At 35.7% G+C, this 21,000-nt stretch overlaps 1 protein-coding gene across 6 annotated transcripts in view; it reads right to left on the reverse strand.

Annotated features, from left to right (window-relative positions):
- LOC103724106 (serine/threonine-protein phosphatase PP2A catalytic subunit-like) overlaps positions 1 to 21,000 on the reverse strand; it is a 40,484-nt gene that overhangs the window by 15,004 nt on the left and 4,480 nt on the right. For 4 of the 6 annotated variants that reach the window (XM_008815263.5, XM_088714357.1, XM_088714359.1 and 1 more), the window contains 3 exons: positions 20,085 to 20,141; positions 11,960 to 12,043; positions 10,740 to 10,811 (listed from right to left, as the gene is read on the reverse strand). In XM_008815263.5, coding sequence (XP_008813485.1) covers positions 10,740 to 10,811; positions 11,960 to 12,043; positions 20,085 to 20,141 — 213 coding nt within the window. The remainder of the gene's footprint in view (positions 1 to 10,739; positions 10,812 to 11,959; positions 12,044 to 20,084; positions 20,142 to 21,000) is intronic. The other 2 variants (XM_039132022.3, XM_088714358.2) reach the window with 1 other exon arrangement.

A 21,000-nucleotide genomic window follows, 5' to 3' on the forward strand; every position in this document is an offset into this window, starting at 1 on the left:
TTTATAATCTTTGTTGTAACAAGTTTCAAGAATTGAAACTTAAGAAAAAGGTCCATCCAAACTTTAAATTTGATTGTGTTGAGCCTAGGATAGGCTCGAGGTAGGTTTAGGTTGATTGCCCAGAAAATTAACTAGGTTGGTTCTAAACCTGAAAAACAATCGGTTAAGATTTTGGTTAATTGACCAAAAAAAATCAACTAGATTTGGTTATGAACCTAGAAAACAACTAGGTTGTAATATGAGTTATAGATTATAGTGAAATTCCTAAGAAGTTTTGGGGAGTGGATGTGGGTACAAGGTTGGCACCGAACCACTATAAATTTCTTGTATTTGCTTTGTTTTTTCTTTCTTCAATTTCTTGCATATTTACTTAGCGCTTATCTGCTGATTTAAATATTCATCTATTAAGCATTTAATTCTGCTACATTATTAGTTAAAATTTTTGAAAAATCCAGTTCATCCCCTCTCTTGGGCTGCATAGCTGGGCAACAAGTGGTATCAGAGCCTGGTACTCAAGCCACTCATTGACCTAACCATCAAGAGTTAAAAATCTATGACAGCCCCTGATAGTGCCTCTCTTGCCGAGGGACAATCCACAAACAGACCCCCTCTATTTGTTGGCACAAACTAAACTTTTTGGAAAGCATCCATGCGCATTTTTATTCAAGCAGTTGACTATGACATAGTGAGTGTAATAGTTAGTGCACCTCACCCACCCACAAAAGCTATTAATGGTGTGTCTCTTCCCAAACCCAAATGGCAATGGGATGAATTAGACAAAAAGATGGCGCAGTTAAATGCTAAAGCCATGAATGTTTTATATTATTCATTAGATGCCAATAAATTTAATCATTTTTCAACTTGCTTATCTGCGAAAAAAATCTAGGATAGGCCGAAAATAACTCATGAAGGCACTAACCAGGTTAAAAAAATCTAAAATCAATATACTTGTTCATAACTACAAGCTCTTCAAAATGGAATCTAGTGAGTCAATTTCTGACATGTTTACTCATTTTACAAGTATTATAAATGGACTTAAAAGTTTTGGTAAATCAAATTCTAACAATGATTTGGTAAAAAAGATTCATAGGTCATTGTTGAGAGCTTGAGAGGCCAAATCACTACCATTCAAGAAGCCAAAGATCTCAATGCTCTTCTCCATGAAGAACTGCAAGGTTCGCTGATGACTCGCGAATTATCCATGAAGCAGAGCCTGGAAGAAGATGAATCAAAGAAAAGAAGAACAGCTGCTCTCAAATCTACTGCTCAACTAAAAGAGGAGATCCACTGCTCAACTAAAAGAGGAGAGTGAGGAATCAAACAGTTCAGAGGGTGATGAAGAAATGGCGCTCATTATAAGAAAATTCAGAAGATTTATAAGAAGGCGAGGATTAAGAAGAGGGTCTTTGGCCAAGAGGGAGCCAAGTAAGAAAAGGAGAAATAGCAGCCGCTAGTATGCTATGAATATAAAAAACTTGGCCACTTTAAAGCGGATTGCCCATTACTAAAGATGACCCTAAAAAAGCCTAGAAAGAAAGTAATGGCCGCTGCTTGGAGTGATAGTGATGAAACAAGCTCAGAAGAAGAAACCTAAGAAGCACCAAACATATGCCTTATGGCTCATGAGGATGAGGTAAATTCTAAACCTCTAAATGATTTTACTTTGTTGAACTTCAAGAAGCCCTTTATGATTTATCAAATGAAATTAAAAAGCTCTATCAAAACAGTAAAGAGCTAAAATTGAAAAATCAGACTCTAATAAATGAAATGAAAATATTTCAAAAGCAAAACAAACTCTACTGCAAGAAAATCAGAATTTAAAGAAAGAATTAAACAAGCTAAAACCTTTTGTTGAAAAATTTACCTTGATCTCTTTAAAATTAAACATGATTCTTCATAGCCAACAAGCTGTTTTTGATAAAGCTGGACTTGGCTATAATCCTCTGTTAAAACAGAAATCATTATAGAAAATATTTATCAAATCTTCAAACTTTCAAACAAGGAAGATAACATGTTTTAAATATGGATTTACTTGACACAAGTTCTTTACCTATAGTTATAAAGCAATTAACTTAAATTATAAAGTTGCTATTAAGAAAATTTGGATTCTGAAAGAAACCATAATTGCCAATCTATAAAGACCCAAGAGAGCTTGGGTACCTAAAATAAAATTTTGATTCCTGTGTTGCAGGTGTGCCTAGCAACCTATAGAACAAACAGAAAATGGTACTTGGATAGTAGGTGCTCTAGACACGTGACGGAGGATGAATCTCAATTCATTTTCCTTAAAATAAAAGGATGGGTGGTCACCTTTGGGGACAACGACAAAAGAAAGATAATTGGAATTGGTTAAGTTAGGATTACTCCTACATTTATTGAAAACGTCTTACTAGTAAATGGACTAAAGCATAATATTTTAAGTACAAGTCAATTATGTGATAAAGATTTTAAAGTAACTTTTGAGTTATCTATATGAATTGTCTAGTACCAATGATAATGGCATAAGGTTCATAAGGCATAGGCATGGCAATGTATACTTGGTCAATCTTAACTATTTAACCATAAAAAATATGCAATACTTAGTTGCTATGAATGCCAAAATCAATAAGACTAGTTGATAGTGGCATTGTAGACTAGCTCATGCAAGTATGGACCTTATTTCTAAACTAGCTAGAAATAGGGGTGGCAATCGGGTCGGGTCGGACATAAACGGATCGGGTCAAATGCAGATCAGGTCAGAAAAGCATAAACTTGAACCCAACCTATTTAATAAACAGGTCAGGAATAAAAATCTGAACCTGACCTGTCTAATAAACAGATAACCCGACCCAACCCGTTTAACCTATTTAATAAACACGTCGGTCGGGTTCAGGTTTATGCTTTTCAGACCCGTTTAACCAAACATTACTATAAGTAAATACCCAGAAGAAGAGGCCGACCTTTTTCGAAAGGGGCGCTGTTGCCGTGCTTCCCTTATCCTTCCCACCGGAGAGCTTATCGGCGCTCCTCGCCCCGCTATCGCCATCATCCATCTTCCTTTCGCCGACCCCTTCCTTGATCTCATCCCCAACCAACCCTCCAACCGCGCCCCCGCCCTCCAGAAACCTGATCTCCTCCCTCGGCTCGGCGGACATGTTCACCAGGTTCTCATTCACCGGAGGCGCCTTATTCCTCAGCGCCCTCCTCCTGGCGGCGGTCGGCCTCTCGGCCTGGACTATCAGGTTCGCCTGTGCTCGCCCCTTCCGCACTCCACTACGGAGCTCCGGCATCCTTCATCCATCCAACCTCATGCCGAAAAAACCCTATATCTCCCAGATTCTCCAAACCCTATCTCGCCGACGAGGAAGAGAAGAAATCCGGAGAGACTCAAGCGACGACGACAAGAGCGCCGATCGGGCGCCTCGATGGGTTCCGATTGAAGATTCGATGATAAAAAAACGATTCGATCGCCTCTTTGGAAGGATCGGGGGGCTAGGATTTCCGTGCGGGGGAGAGCCTTCCAAGGGTTTGCAGGTGATGATGAACAGAGGAAAGGCCGAAAGGAGAAAACTGTGGTTGTGACTCGTAAGGGATACCGGACACGGATTAGAAAAATATTTATAGGTTAAACGGGTCAAACAACTAAAATATGTATCCGACCCAATTAATAAACAGGTTAAACGGGTCAACCTGTTTACGATCCGAACCTGTTTAAGCCAAACCCAAACCTGTTTATGGCGGATCGAACACGAGTCGGGTTGGTGGGTCGGGTCATATTTTGCCACCCCTAGCTAGAAAAGATCTAGTCATAGGATTCCCAAAGTTAAGCTTTGAAAAACATAAAAACTGCGATGTATGCCAACTAGAAAAATAGACTAGAATTTCATTTAAAGCTAAAAATATGGTTTCAACTTCTAGGCTTTTAAAACATTTACATATGGATTTATTTGGGCCAACAAAAACATCAAGTCTTGGTGGCAAGCATTTTGGCTTTGTCATTATTGATGATTTTTTCAGATTTACATGGGTGTTATTTCTTGCTCATAAAAATGAAGCATTTTCAGCTTTTTCAAAACTTCTTAAAAGCATTACAAATAAAAAAGATTTACATGTTCTTAAAATAAGAAGTGATCATGTAACTGAATTTGAAGAGTTTTGCAATGAAAATGGAATAGAACATAATTTTTCTGCACCTAGGACACCTCAACAAAATGGAAAAGAATAGAACTCTTGAAAAAATGGCTAAGACTATGCTGTGTGAAAGTCATCTTCCAAAATACTTTTGGGTTGAGTCAATAAACACAGCTTGTCACATTTTAAACAAAGTTTCTATTAGACCTTTGTTGAAAAAAACATCCTATAAACTTTGGAAAAATAGAAAACCTAAACTCAGATATTTTCATGTTTTTGGGGGTAAATATTTTGTGCTTAACAATGGTACAGATAATTTAGAAAAGTTTGATGCCAAATCTGATAAGCAATCTTTCCTGCATACACTTCATCTAGCAAAGCATATATATTATTCAATAAAAAAACTTTAGTGGTTGAAAAATCCATTCATAATGATGAAACTAATGACTTTTCTTTAAGAAAGAAAAAAGATTTTAATGATGATACAGGTTCATTGAGCAAGGAGATAAAAGACCTAACCTTGAAGAACGCATATACATAAAATGCAATGGACCAAGAAGAAAAAGATGATGGTAATGATCAAGAAGAAGAGGATCAGCCGCAACAGCAATCTCAAAATAGACATGACTTACCTAAACACTGGAGGTACGTTCATAGTCTCCCTAAAGAATTAATTATTGGTGATCTTTCACATAGGATAAGAACTAAATCATCTATGAACGATATTTATAATTATTTAGAATTTATCTCTCAAATTGAACCTAAAACAATAGAAGTTGAACAAGAACATAATTGGTTAAATACTATGCAAGAAGAACTTAATCAATTTGAAAGAAATAATGTTTGGCAACTTGTAAGTAGACCCAGAGATTATCCTGTTATAGAAACTAAATGGGTTTACAAAAACAAACTAAATAAAGATGGAATTGTAACAAGAAATAAAGCCAGATTGATTGCCAAAGAATATAACCAAGAAGAAGGCAACATTTTTTATGAAACTCTTACACCTGTAGCAAGACAAGAAGCCATCAGACTATTACTTCTATTTAATTGCTGCATGAACTTTCAATTGTTCTAAATGAATGTCAAAAGTGCCTGTCTAAATGATTTTATTGCTGAGGAAGTTTATCTAGAACAACCACCTAGTTTTGAAAATCATAAATTTTCAAATCATGTTTTTAAATTAAACAAGGCTCTATATGGTTTAAAGCAAGATCCTAGAGCTTGGTATGAAAGACTAAGTAAATTTTTATTACAAAATAATTTTTCAAGAAGAAATGTGGATAAAATCTTGTTTATAAAAAGAAAAGATGATGACACCTTAATTGTGCAAATTTATGTAGATGATATCATTTTTGGTGCCCTTAATGAAGTTTTATGTCGAGATTTTATTAAGTTCATGCAAGGAGAATTCGAGATGAGCATGATGGGTGAACTTACATTCTTTCTCAGTCTTGAAATCAAGCAAACAAGAGATGGGATCTTCATTAACCAAAGCAAGTATACAAGAAATCTTGAAGAAGTTTGACATAGAGAATGCAAAGCATATCGTTACCCCTATGAGCCCCTTATGTAAATTAGATAAAGATGAGCATGGTAAACACATTGATCTAAAACTTTATAGAGACATTATAGGATCTTTGCTATATTTAACTGCAAGTAGATCTGATATTATGTTTAGTGTTTACATATGTGCTAGATATCAGTCTAATCCTAAAGAAACATACTTATTTGTAGTTAAAAGAATATTAAAATATTTAACTGGAACACGAAACATAAGTTTATGGTATTCAAAACAATCAACATTAAACCTAATTGGATATTCGAATGCTGATTTTGCTGGCTACAAAATTGATAAAAAAGCACTAGCCAACTAGTAGTCCACAATAGGGTAGAAAAGGAGAAAGAGACAGGACGAAAAAAAGGTTCGCAATACGAAAAATTGATACTGTATCAACCAAGGGTGGATATAAGTTTAGTACTGAGGATCATGCCAATAAAGAGTATCAATTAGTACACATTGATACATCCCAAACACCCTTGGTATCAACTTTCTTGGACTCTAAACTCTGATTTTGGGTTTTTAATCATACGTTCCTGTCTAAACCTATGATTTTGAAGAAAAAGGATGAGAGTGTTAAGTTCCCTAGTAAGATTTTTTGTGTATGATGAAATATTAATATGCATAAATATCACATAATATCACATAATCGGCAACCTAAATACATCTAACATATATGTGTTAACATTAAGCAATTGAATAAAATAAACAAGTATATTTATAATATATTTAACAATAATAGCACATATGATTAAAAATCATTCAAAATGATCACTACTATCATCAATGATTAAATACTAAGCACTAGTTTAGTTTTCCACATTTTTTAATCAATTTTAAAATTTTAAAAAAATTTATAACATGACCGAAGTTCAATTTCATGAGATGCACTTTTCTAGAGCATTCACTTTATTTCTTTAGGTGCACAAATTTATATTCCCTTTTTCTAGTGATTTGTCTGAAATTACACCTAATTTTTTCAACAACTTAGTTTTATTAACATTTTATAAATAATTAATTCAAATAAAAGAATTTAAGGTAATTTTGAAAATATATTTACTTGTTAATTGATTGACCCCATATGCACAATATATTAAAATCAACCAAATAGAGGTGTTTTCATGGGGTTATGAAGCATGGAAAAGGACATGGGATATGGATACAACATGATACGAAGACAATGATATGGCAAATCTTGAAAAGCAGGATACAATATGGCAAGGACATGGAAATATTTATATACATATATACAAACATACATATAAGTCCGAAATTCCATAAATGATAATGAGTTATTCAAATAATAATAGTCCATATTTTATATGATAGTATTATTTTGTCCAACTTAATCAAGTTATCATTCACATCTATAGACTCCACTCCTCGTTTCATACTATAAAATCAAAATCACAAACTCCAAATTTAGTCATTCATTAGTAAAATGTTAACATACATCAAAAAAAAGATAAAAAGGAAAAGCCCTTCCTCTCATTTTTGGAAGTTGTGAAGTATCTTGAGCATACGTGAGAAGCTGAGACGTATCCTAAGTGCTTTTATAATTTTAAGAAAATACTTATTCTAATTATCAAACATATATTCTAGTAGTATCCCATGAATATAGATATCTAGTGCATATCTGATATGGACATGGTATGCAATTTGAGGTATCCGAGCTTCCGAGTCATTACGTATTTGAATTTACGATAATTTCTGGCCTCAACTTGGGTGAAACCTGCACATGCCCAACTACATCAATTGTGGATGAACATCATGAATGCAAACATGTTACCTGTTTTATGGAAATTAACATTTTTCTATTTATAATTAGTTCTCAAAAATATTTTTTTAAAAAAAATCAATATCTTGAAAAAATTAATCCGACCGAATCGTAGAAAGAACCCTTCTCTAGAACATATTTGACAATCATCCCGAACAAATACCAATTGTTTGGGTTATTTTCAAAGTTGCATGAGTTTTGGTATAGGTTTCGGGGTAACCATAAAATTTGTTAATTTTGATCTTGAATTAATTTCTAGGGCATCAATCTAATGATCAAATAAGGGCTAACCTAAATTTGGCAGAGTTTCCCCATAATTTCACGAAGTAATCACGATCCACACTCAATTCAGGCAATACAAACAATCTTTGTCCGGATTGAGCTTCCCTATAGTACAGTACAGATGAAGAGATATACACTAAACTGCTGGGTATTTCGAAACTTGTATATGAGAGGGTGAGAGAGAGGGAAGGTAGGTGCCAGAGTTAGTGAGCATCCCTATTACAAAGGAGGTAGGGAAAGAAAGATGAAAAGAGCAGACAACTAATTTGACCACCATCTGCAATCCAACTAGATTTGGCCAAATCCAACAATCTTCAACGAGAGGGATGAGAAAAGGTCAATGAAGTGGTCATCGGAGCTAAATGCCCATCGAAAGAAATAGGCAGTTTTTGAAAAATGGTGCTGTGGTGGAGGTGCGTCTAATTTAATGGGGTGACTTGCATTCCCATCTCAATTGCAATTAGAGCTAGAAAACCACTCACATGTAATTTTCACTGCACATGATTTTGCAACAAATGAGCTACAAACCACAACAAAGTTGCTTTCAATTGCAGAGACTTGCAAGTCACCCACAACATACTTGCATTCGAAATAAATGGGGGATACTTAAAAATGGTGTCGTGGTGGAGGTGCGTCTAATTTAATGGGTGACTTGCATTCCCATCTCAATTGCAATTAGAGCTACAAAACCACTCATGTAATTTTTGCTGCAAGTGATTTTGCAAAAAATGAGCTACAACCACAACTAAGTTGCTTGCAACCACAGAGACTTGCAAGTAACCAAATGCCTGTAAGTCACCCACAACATATAGACTTGCAAGCTGCCAAGTTAGAAGAAACCAAATAAACCTTAAGTGAAACTTGGTGGTTAGTTCAAGCCAAAGAGGAGGATTGCTTCTCATACAATATGTTTGGTGGAGATAACCAACTCAGTGGAGCTTTAAACATATGCAAAGTTTTCGTATTTACCATTTTTAATGATACTTTGCATACACACCCTTTAACATTTATAATTTTTCATATATGCCCTCGCAATTTGCAATTTGCATGAATATCCTTTCAAATATATTTTTTTTTGCAAAAATGCCCCTGCTATTAACTATGACTAGCAACCATCAACCTAATCTAGAATTAAATTTCTTTAACCTTGATTTAAACTAATACAAAATGGCGTAAATGCCCCTTAAAAACTGATCTAATCATTGGAGATTAGTTAAGGCTCAAGGGTGTTAATGTTCACTAGAAAGGAGCTAATTTAACACTATTCAAACAACTAGTTGACAATGAGGGCAATTATGCAAAACAATCATATTTAAAAGAATTCATTCAAACTGCAAATTAAAAGGGCATACCTTAGCAGTAGGAATCTTCTGTCAAGTACACTCACTTCGAAAGCTCCTCGGAAACTCATTCCTACACTTCCTTCCTAAGTACTATTTGTTAATCATTCAAGAGACTCACCTCCACATAGCCACACTGGACCCACTTCCACAACCAAGGTATACACGCAAGATTGGAAGTTTGATGGATATATATAACAATTACAACAGGATCCTTTGTCCAATCTTGATATGTGCCATTCCCATCCTACATAATTATCATCAATTCATTACCATAATCACCACTCATTCCTATTAAGAGTAACTTCAACATTACTACAAGCGTTGATAACCATATCGAGCTTAGGTGCCTACAGCCAGTCAGCCACCAACCCCACCAACATGCACACTCCTCTTCGCATACCCCTTGTCAAGAACCTCTTCAACACTTTATCAATTGGCATAACACCTAGACCATTAGTCAACCCACTGCTCTCTCCATTTATTTGAGCTTTAGCACAAACCAACTTCAACACTTTGACAGTCTGCATTGCATTGAAATTTAATAAAATTTGCTCTTAAAGCCAATAAAGAAAGAGTCGAACACATAGCATTTTTAAATGCAACTGTTCACTTCATCCACTTAACCCTAATTGTAATTGATATTTATACATCCATCACTACATCCTTGTGCACAATAGATTGAAAAAATAAACTAAACCAATCATACTATTGTATCCTTTACCCATTATTTTTGACTGAAGCCTCATTTTTCATTCTTGTTTCCATTGAAATTTCTTTCCATATACTTTGTTTTCATTCCACCAATTTCTTAGCTCTTAAACATCTAAGGCATTAGTCATATTTCCAATATATTTAAGTCATCTTCTCATTAACTAAAACTATATCAAGAGCAAGTAATATATAAGCCATGGTTCATCTTCATGAATATTATTGGCAATCTCAAACCAGGCATGCTTTGTGCTATTCCATCCATGCTCACCTTAACTAGAACTTTACTAGCCCCACCCACATATATCATTGACATTTGTCGCTGCCTGGGCATATAATTAGAAAACAAGTCCAACATACCATTTATGCACAGATTTCTTCCATAGTGTCATACAAATTAATTTTCAGTACTAACATACATGCTTTGTCCAAGTTGGTAAAGATCATTTCTAGACTTCTTAATCATCCTCTAAATATTTCCATCAATTGCTAAAGCAAGAAGATGACATGGAGACTGTGTTGGCATGCATCGAAATTAGTTCATTGGCACTGTTGCATTAACATCACTCATGCTGATTCCAAGTCTAAATATAAAAGGTGGAGGTTCGATCTTCCTTTGACAAGCATATAAAGAAGCTAAAACTATGGGATGAATCTATCATCACAACATAAAAAGAGTGGGAAGACCTTATAAAATGTAATACAATGCATGGTAAATATCAAAATGTTCGACCACCCACATTACCCAAATAAAATACAGAACGATCTTAAAAATATATAGAATCACTAAATTTCTTTCGTTAAAAGCAGAGGTTACAGTGCTAAAAAGGTCATAGAAATCTACTACATGCTGTTGGACAAAAATTGTAAATGAAATGAATACTTCGCCAGTTAACAGAAATTAACAGAAAAGTAAAAATAAAACAAAAACATATGAATGCTTAGGCCAAACTCTTACCGTAACAGTTTCAACGGAATAATACCCACGATCTACATAATCTCCCATAAACAAGTAATTGGTATCTGGACTCTAGCAAACAAAAAAATAATACATTCATAAGATTCTATTTGGGGAATATGGATGAAAATCATTCAAATTCTGAATATAAAGACAGGAAAATAAAAAGACTAGTTAAAAAAACATGCAAGTTGTCTGAGCTATTAGTTAAGAAATATAAATAGTAAAAAATAACTTGGCCAACACTAGCTCAATATATTTATCAGATTTATTAGCTAACTACAATACTGATTACTAAAGAATGATCCCTGCAGATATGGCCTCATGCATCAACATTACATGTGTTACGATATAATATGTATCTTTAAGTAAGCATGTTGTTAGGTTGACAGCAGCACTGTAAGTCATTAAAATTAGATATCATCAAGCTTAAGTGGTTTATAAAGCAGTAAAAGAAGAAACAACCAACATGTTCTATCCCAATAAATATAAGTCTTTGGGTTATTTGGCTGGCTAAGAGATAGCAAATTACAACATGCAAATAATTGATAGTGGCAATCAATGTTCTCAATGAATTGTACATTTTACTTATTCAGAATGTTGTTCCCTTTGCATGGTACTGATACCTGCTTGACATTATCTCTTTCTTTTATACCTAGTGGTTGATTTATATCATATTGATATATATGAGCAAACCATTCAGTCCCTGTTTCGATGATCAATTAGTGTATCCACTGATAGCTTCCCACCACCGAGAAAGTGGAGATAAGTAACAAAGGGCAATAATCTGGGGGATCAGGATTTCCCACAGCTCCCACAGTCCCCAGATTTTTAAGCTAATGTGTTCTACTTGAAACGTAATTTATATAGTCCCGGAAAAAAGAGATAAAAAGCATAAAGGATCCCATTAAGGCTTCCATCCATCAACTAACTTCTCTTTCCATTTGGATTCTTTTCCTTGCACTTCCCTGCTGTGCAAAACCTATCACACAGATAAGTTGTGAACATCCAAAGAGGCCTAAATTCACATCTTAGAAACCAATTGTGGATTTTTGAGCAAATTAACAAATATGTAAATACTTACAAATAAAGAGAATTCATAAAAATTTTAATGATTAAATATATCAACTTCTATTTATCCTTAATGTTCATTTTTTATTGATAAACTTTATCAGATGACATAGCAATGAATGAAAAAAATCATGCTTTCAGGAAAATACCTTTCCACCAATCCGAAATAGCTCTGCAAGATCATGAAATTGCCCATGAATGTCACCACATATTGTTACAGGGCTTTTCACAGGCTGAAATGCAAGGAAGAAAAATAGCTTAGTCTCAACATGTATCATGCAGTCTATCATTTGCATATCTGCATAAAGATGCAGATATGGCATAAGTGTTTTTAGTCATTAGATGTCATCTTGCATTGATATAACAAGATTTGCATATACTCTGAAATAACAATGCATACAAATAATGTTCATCTGAATAGTTCAAAATAACATAAAATACTAAAATAACATATATAACAGCAATCCACATGCAGTATCAATGCTAAGTTAACATATACAATAGTAGTTCCCACATGTAAGATAAGTAGGAAATGATAACTGAGTTAAATGTCAAAAAATAAAAATAAAAGAGACTTCTCTTTCAATATCTACTGATGATCGAAAATATTTGACTCCACTATAATATTGTAATTTAACAAATTGAATTCAGACTTCTATTCTTTTCTAGAGGACGAACTACAAACTTTTTCTCATTTTGTCCATGATTTCACCTTCAGTCATGACAGAACAAATACCAAAAAGTATCATGCATCTAAAACATTCTAGCAAAGATCAAAAGATTTAACCAAATATTAAAAAAAAAAAGGATGCATATAACCTTATATATTAAGGAATCGGTTGCACGCACTCAATGATAGTAAAGCTAAGACAACTAGCAATGATAGCAAGCAAGGCAAGAGCAGCAAGACCAAGCGGTCAGAGAGGAATGATACCAGCTGTAAGCCACTGAGACTGTTTACCGGTCAGACAGGAGGAAGAAAAAGTAGCAGTAGAAGGCCTAATTCCTCCACAGAAAATAGATATAGATATAGATATAGATATGTATGTACGTATGCATGTATGTGTATATGCATATGTATCTGTGTAAATGCATATGTATGTGTGTATATATGTATGTGTCCATATCTCCATGTTCTGTTACTTGGAAATATCAGACATTAATGAATTGGGAGTCCTTTTCTTTCTTGAGAACTAGTGGATGATTCAGGGCTTTGTGATATCTACATTGATGTTGATCATAAGCTGATGGTATCAGGTCAACAAAGTTTAAGGATCGGTTAGAGTAATGACCATAATGATGCAGCACTAATCTGAGAATCATTAGATTGGCATACCGGGATGTATTGTAGTCAAAAACAAACAAATAAGCCTCCAAAAGACAACCTTTCTTGTCTAGTCATTGAACTTGAAAAATCTTATACTTTTCAAAATTTCTACTCAAGATCTATGGGTGATATTTCATGATAATAGCCAAATTCGAATTTTCTAAGGATTGTAGTGAACAGAGGCTAAAAGTGAGCTGCCTAGCACCAAGGTGCTACGTGGGATTGGAGACAGCAGAGGCAGAAAGTGGGCTGCCTCGCATATAGCTGCCAGGCAGGTGCCCAGGTAGGCATTCAGAGGCCAAAGGCAACACCAACATAATTCATTCGAAACAGTAATAAATATAAGATATATAAAAGTTAATAAATATAAGATACATACAAGGAAAAATTAGTTACATATTAAAAAAGGAAGCATGACATGTCAATTAAAATACATCAAGCCATTGTAAATTACCAACTTGGCAATATTCTATACAATTTCATAAGTCAATCTCATCCTCCTTGACCAAAATTGATGCAAAATTCAAGTGGGCACATGTGGCTATCAAGCAGCCCCACCTAGGGAAGCACCTAGGTGGCCACTAGGTGGCCAAGGCAGCGGCTATTAAAACATTGCCAAATTATAATGCTTAAGGGTCACCTCACATACTAGCTAAAAGTTGAAGATGTGATTAACAGACAGAATTGTTTCATTTTTCCATAACATTTTGCTCAAGGGTTTATAGAATTTTGTATGACCTGTACGTCAGGATCAGAAGTCTAGAGTTTATATAATTGAGGATGTCCTCAATCACCTAAGCAGAGATGTGTATATATAAATTTGAAGATTTTAAGATTCATAGAAGATGAGATTTTGAGACCAGCAATTATACAGTTTACCACGAATTACATCACACTTGATAGCCTCCTTAAGAAGAAAGCAAGCCTGTATTAGATGTTAGTCAATATCGGATGGCAAGATAGCAGATATGAGAGGGCCAAACTGAAGGGAGCCATGTAATAACCCCAAAATATTTTTTTTATATAAAAAGGGATAGAATTGTCCTTTAAAATTGATATAAGGGGTAAAATTGGAAGGAATCAACAGATAATGGCATAGTTGTAGATGCGTTGAAGTGGTAAGGGTAAAATTGAAAAGGAATCAAAAGTTAATGGCATAACAGTAGATATGTTGAAGTGTTAGGGGCAAAATGGAAAATTAATAATATTAAAAAAAGGGTGAATAGTATTTTGATGTGACTTAATTGGGAGGGTTGTGCTGTCGGTGGAATGAAACCGAGAGAGAGAGTCACAGAGGGGGGAGTCTGAGGCGTGAAACAGAGAGGAAAGAAAGAAAGAAAAAGAGAAGAAGAAGAAGAAAGAAGAAGAGGAAGGGGATTCGAGGTACAAGAAAGCTCCGGTTGCACTACGAGCTGAAGGAAAAAATGTAGATCTCCTTCTTCTCTACGCAAGGATCTCGATTTCCAAAAAGAAAAAGGTAAATATCCGTTCCTATCTAGTCTTTTGATGAAATTAGGCTATACAAAGGGTGGATGTAGTCTAGAGGGGTCGGATTAGGGTTGTAGAGGTGGTTAAAAGAGGAAGAATCGGATTTCGACAAATTTTTCCGGCACTACGGAAAAACTGTGTCGAAGTCCCAACTTCGGCGAATTTATTTGGGGGTCAAACGGCCTCCGATAGTGATGTATGTTACCTTTTTGGAATCCCCTATGAGTGTAGAATGTTAGGTAAAAATTTCATCAAATTTGGAGTCTGAAAAGTGGATCAAACCCGGGATGAAGTAACCGGCTGTCGGTCCAGGTTACTGTTCATCCGGGTGGAAATTAGGGGATTTCATGCCATAATAGGGTATTAAGCCTAGATTAAGCTAAGGGGACCTTGTACTCATGCAAGGGAGTCCCTAATACACATAAATGGTGAGTTAATTAATAGAAAAAGAAAAAAAGAAAGAAAAGAAAAGATTTAGGGAACGGGGGAGTTGAATCAATTAAAGTCCCCTATATTATAATTGGCACGTAGATTATAGCCCTTGATACAAGACTAAATGTATTGTAAATGCATGTCACAGTTGGGCAAGAAGCTAAGGAACAAGAGGAAGAAGTTCCCCACTGCCTGCTGTAGATTTTTGGAGGCGTATCAGGGCTGTGCCGGATTGACAGGTGAGTGGGAGTCATGTACTTTGCACCATGAGCATTCTTAATTCATTTTCATGAATGTCGCCAAGTGTGAATTGATTCCACTTGTGCATATTGACTGATATTGTAGTAGATTCCTCTATAATCTTGATTCTCCATGCTTGATTATTCTGTACATGCATTTGAGGGAACATTGAGAGGAATTACGAGAGGTTGATGAGTAATCAAATTGATTCCGAATTGTGAAATGATTTCTTTTGTGAATTGATTTCATTTCCTCTATTTCAAAGATTTGTAGAGCCTTTTTAGTGGTATATTGAGTTGTATTGCACTTCCTTGACCCTCACTTCTAACCCTGATGTTAGTTTATGATTGGGTCATGATCAAGTGAGTGGTAGTCTTGATTATACTCTTTTTTAGTAGAGTATTGGGAGGGTGCATTATGGCATTTTTGCATGGCTTGGCAGTATCTGCAGGACACCTATAGTCGATGGGAGTTGAACATCGGCCTTTGTGCACATAGTAGCCTTCTGGGTGGGCGGAGCCCAGTCCCTTCCTAGGGGGGACACGGCTCTAGGCGTAGGATCGGCCGGTCCTACGACTTATATTCTGCTTGCCGCCGGGCATAGTAAGACCCCGCGAGGTGCAGTATGGCTTTCCGCGGATGTAGAATTCCCGCGAGGTGCCGTTTAGTATATAGATGTGAGATGGATTTCTGTTCTGGATACTGGCCAGCATTTATATGATCAGTGTGGTATCTTATCCTGCATATGCATGTGACAGTGGAGAGTTGTTGCTAGTTCGCCTGGGGCGTAAAACCCACCTTCCGACAGCTGTCTAGCATTTACATTATCAGTATGGTGTCTTATCCTGCATATGCATGTGACAGTGGGGAGTTGTTGCTGGTTCGCCTGAGGCGTAAAACCCACCTCCCGACAGCTGTCGGGTGATGATTTACATATTGGTGTGGTGTCATATTCGATGTATGCATATGGCAGTAGGGAGTTGTTGCTGGTTCGCCTAGGGCATAAAACCCACCTCCCGATAGCTGTCTTGTTGATGATTCAGCCTATTGACACCTGATTTATATGATTCAGTACTATGACCTGTTGAGCATATTCATGTTATCATACATACTTATTTGATTATTCTATATATGCTCCAGATGAGTTGATTGGGATTGTGATGATTTACTCCTTATTTCTTATGTTGAGTTATGTGTATCCTGCTCTTGATGACTGCTCATATGCTCTTGAGATTTCACCTCGAGCCATGATTATATCTGGTCTCATGTGCATAATACTCTCTACTCCACTCACTGAGTATTCATATACTCACTCCCCAGTTTGATATTTTGATTGCAGGGCAGGTATTGTATAGAGAGGAGCAGGATTAGTGGTTGCCTGCTAGCTGTGCCGCTCCATAGTATAGTATAATGTAGATAGAGGTTTATACCCTTTTGGTGTATTATAAACCTTCTGTTGTATATAGTGTATAGTTACAGTCATAGATCCTGTTGTGGATATGGGTTTAACCATGGATGGAATAGGAACCAGATTTTTATACAGATGAGTTATATGCCTGTGATGATGTATTGATATATATTGTCCAGGTTCATTATGTGACAGATTATGTGATTGCTGCTCTGACAGGTAGTGTTGTTGTATGTAATGAAATAATCCTGACAGGTCACCATAGGAAAGGTGATCATTTTGTGCATGCATCATGCCAAAATTTTTCAGAATTTATTGATGATTGATAGGTAGTAGGGTTCTACGTGGTGGCTGGTGGCCTTATGCCTACCCGCACCCTAGGACCGTCGCGGCGGCCTGCCGGGAATGGGGCGGGGGTCGTGACAAGCCACGTGGAGAGCTTGGTGATGAGCCAGTAGTTCTGGTAGCAGGCTGACAAAATTGTGAGGGTCATCAAGACATTATATAGAGTGCTTCGGACCATGGACAATGCGAGATCCCCAGATAGGCTTTCGATACCATATAATGATAACGGCAAAAGATAAGATCAGGCAGGCAAATTTGAAGCATACGCAGGAATACATTGACATCATTGAGCAGAGGTGAAACTATCATATGGGTAGAAAATTGCATCTAGCAGGTAAGAATGTACATTAAAATACTTATTTATTGACTACTCTTATAGCTATAAATATTTTACTTGCAAACTATACTCGCAGCTTGCTACTTGAACCCAAAGTTACAGTACCGCATTCCTAGAATTGTATGAACGAGGAACTTCTAGACACACTACGCAATATAATCTACAAAATGGAACCTGATCCAAAAGTTGCAACCTAGTGTCTTCAAGAGAAAAGTTAATTTAAGTGGCATACGGGCAATCAACTCATGTCTTCTATCATTAACATATTAGAATATATCTCGTTTACATAGACAAAAATATCTATGGAGGGCTCCAAGGTACACCACTTTGGTACTGTATTGGTACGCCCAGTACGGAGATCGGTTTGGCATACCGAGCATCAGTACGCCCGCCGTGCCACGTACCAGTACCGAACTGATACGATACGCCCCATACTGTCCAGTTCGGTACGGTATGCAATACCTTGGAGGGGTCTAATAACTTTGGCTACATAATGGTCTAATAACTATTAGTTGATGTTCTATAATTTCTACTATCTTTTATGTAAGTTTCTTCAATGCTTTTGCAATTGAGTGGTGGTTTCAAGTTGGAGGATCAACAAGAAATCCTAGACAGCGATCTGAATCCTCTTACAGAAGGCCTTCTCCTATGGTGGTTGTAAGCGCAACTGATCCATCTTCACCCTCGTCCATAGCAAATAGAAGAATTGTCTCATGCAAAAGCACCTCAATGACCTTGTATATGTTTACTATGGTATGTGGTTGAGGCTAAAGTGCATTGAGGTGGAAGTGGAGTTGAAATACAATGATTCGTTCCAAATGACATCATACGGGATGAAGAAGATTCTATGATTGGCTGGCCTACGGGCCAACAGCGGCAACTAGAGCTCAACAAGCTAGGATTGCCTCCACGACCAGCCAGTTCCGAATCATACTATACCGAATCCTATTATCTACAGGCAGGCTACGACCCATAAGAACATGGTATGCCTGAGGTATCGTCTTTCAGTGGCTATTATCCTACGCGTCCTAAAACATCTTATAGATTAAATTTTGATGTCGGCATATTCGAATAGGTCACCCATAGCTACAATATCCGACAGACGACTTGTCCTAGAGCCAAAGCCAAAATCCCAAGACTATTTATGACCAAAGTTGTGTACCTTATAAGATGAGCTTATAGGAGTATAATGCCATACGAGAGGGGTGGTGTGATGTGCCCCTTGAATAGGTAAACGACCCCGACATCAACGACAAACATCAATACTCCACCAGATTTTAGATATCGGTACGTATATTGTACCTAAAATACATTAAATTAATTAGACATTTTTTATTCACTAATTTTCTTTACAAATATATTGATTGGTCTACTTTAATTGTATTACATGATAAAATTATGATCAATTTAGGTCAAGAAGCATCAAATAAACAAATCGCCCATCAAAAAATTTCAAAAGACATTAAAAAACAACAAATTAGGATCAAAATCACTTAACAAAACCAAAAAATTAAGAAACAAAAATAAATTTAAAAAATAAAAAAAAGCATGCCATATGTCGGCATGGTACCGAACCGATACCGTACCGAACCGGTACCATACTGAACTGGTAGCTGACCAGTATAGGTCCCAATACCAGTTGAACTTTAGCCATGGACTATTGTATATCATCATCTAAATTCTTAATTATGATCAATTTAATTATTGGGAGAACAATGATGCAAACCAACCGTTTCAAGGTGTTGCATAATGATAGCATTAGGAGAATTACTCTATTATGCATTGATTTAGAAATATCATTATTGTAAACCTTCACCAATAGTAATTTATATAACCCAAAAATCTGTTTTGAAAACATAATGGCTTAATAATATATCAAGGTAATAGTCCACAAATTGTTATGGATGAAAAAAAACTAGAACAATGTCTAAACATGTCCGTAAGAACTCCCTAATTTGTCTCTAAATTTTTAGCTGGTCAATGATTTTATTATATCAGTTCCTTTTATACATACAGCATTTTTATTCTCCAAATACTATAGAATTTCAATGTCAACTCAGCTGCTTTGGCTCATTTCTATTTAAAATATGATAAGTTAAGCTCAAAGCATGTAGATATAACTTCACAGGCCAACAAAAGGTCATGTGAAAAGGAACTGAAAGTAATCATGTAAAAGACCGCAAGACCATAAAGATAAATGGCATTAAGATAATTTAGATTGGCCCCAAAACAAATTCCATTATGGTTATGCAGTCGCAGTGTGACATTTATGACAAGCCATAGTACCCTTCAGAAAACATCGTTTAATTTCATTAAGAAAACTTAGAAAGATTATAATTGTCAATCCATTCTATTGACTATAACAAAGAAATTTTGTTATTTAATCTCAAATAGAGAAGCTCCAACAGACCAAAAGGATAGTCATTAAAATATATGAACAAAAGTACATATGTCAATATATATGTGCAAAAGCACACCAATGTTAGAAATTATAATTGAATTTAATTCTATAATTGTGTCTCATCTATTTTGCCACAATTAGTACATGTTCTACACAAAAAGAAAGAAAAAAGACAAAGAAGACATTAAATCAACTATTTATATTGTATACTCATGAAGATGGAGTATTAGAAAATTCCAACTAGAAATAAGAAAATCTAGAAAAGGGGTAATAATAAGAAATGAAATAGAACTTACTTGGACATTGCTTTCTTCCATCAAAATTTCCTTAGCCTTACCACAAAGAACTCTTACCTACATCAAGAATATGATCAATAAAGAAAGAGCAGTTGAAAAGATTATATTCTTAACTTCGATGGGGAGAATATGCAATTTGAAAGAAGTAAAATCATAAGAAGAATGTTCAAAACATAGGTCAGTAAAGCTTCACTATGAAATCCATCTATAACTTCTTGCTTATCACAGACTCCAGTATGGACTTCAACAGCTAATCTGGAACAAGAAGTTCATAATGGTAGTGCTCTTATGAAACTCCTCTCATATTGCAAAAATAGAAAATTTGGGTAGTTGACTGGATAGCAAGCCCAATAGTTCAGCATGTGATGAAGAGTGGCTGAGTGGATTTAAAGGAAGATCAGAGGAATTTTGGCAGCAAAAAGATATTTACTAGTTTGGTGAATAGCCTAAATTGATGGGGACATCAGAGCCGTTCGTTCAGACGATCTAGCCATCAGAGCCGCTCGCTCGCGTTCGCGCCAGAGATTGATATCATTATAGCTAGGAGATGATTTTGAGCCACCGGATTAAATCAGGCCCCGGATTGGGTCCATTCGAGTCTGCATCATGTTTCTTTTATTGCCTTATTAGTTGCTTTTGTTTGAGTCGATTTGGTTGTGTTTTTGTTATTTTAGAGTCGATTTGGTTGTTGAGTCAAGTGATTAGATCAATTGATCAATGTAAGACCTAATTATAAAGGTCCAATTTTGGGTGTGATCAATTGGTTTAATGGTCTAATGTTAATAAGGTTTAATTTAGTATGTAATCAATTAATTGACTTAGTCAATTAATTGAAGAGTCCAAGTTTGGTTAGTTGTTAATTGTTTGACTAGGTCAATTCATGATATAAGGCCTATATAAGGGCCACTTTGTTCAT

Source organism: Phoenix dactylifera, chromosome 18, assembly GCF_051530095.1.
Source record: "Phoenix dactylifera cultivar Ajwa chromosome 18, Ajwa_hap1_PhDact_Kaust_v1.1, whole genome shotgun sequence".
Lineage (NCBI taxonomy): Eukaryota > Viridiplantae > Streptophyta > Magnoliopsida > Arecales > Arecaceae > Phoenix > Phoenix dactylifera.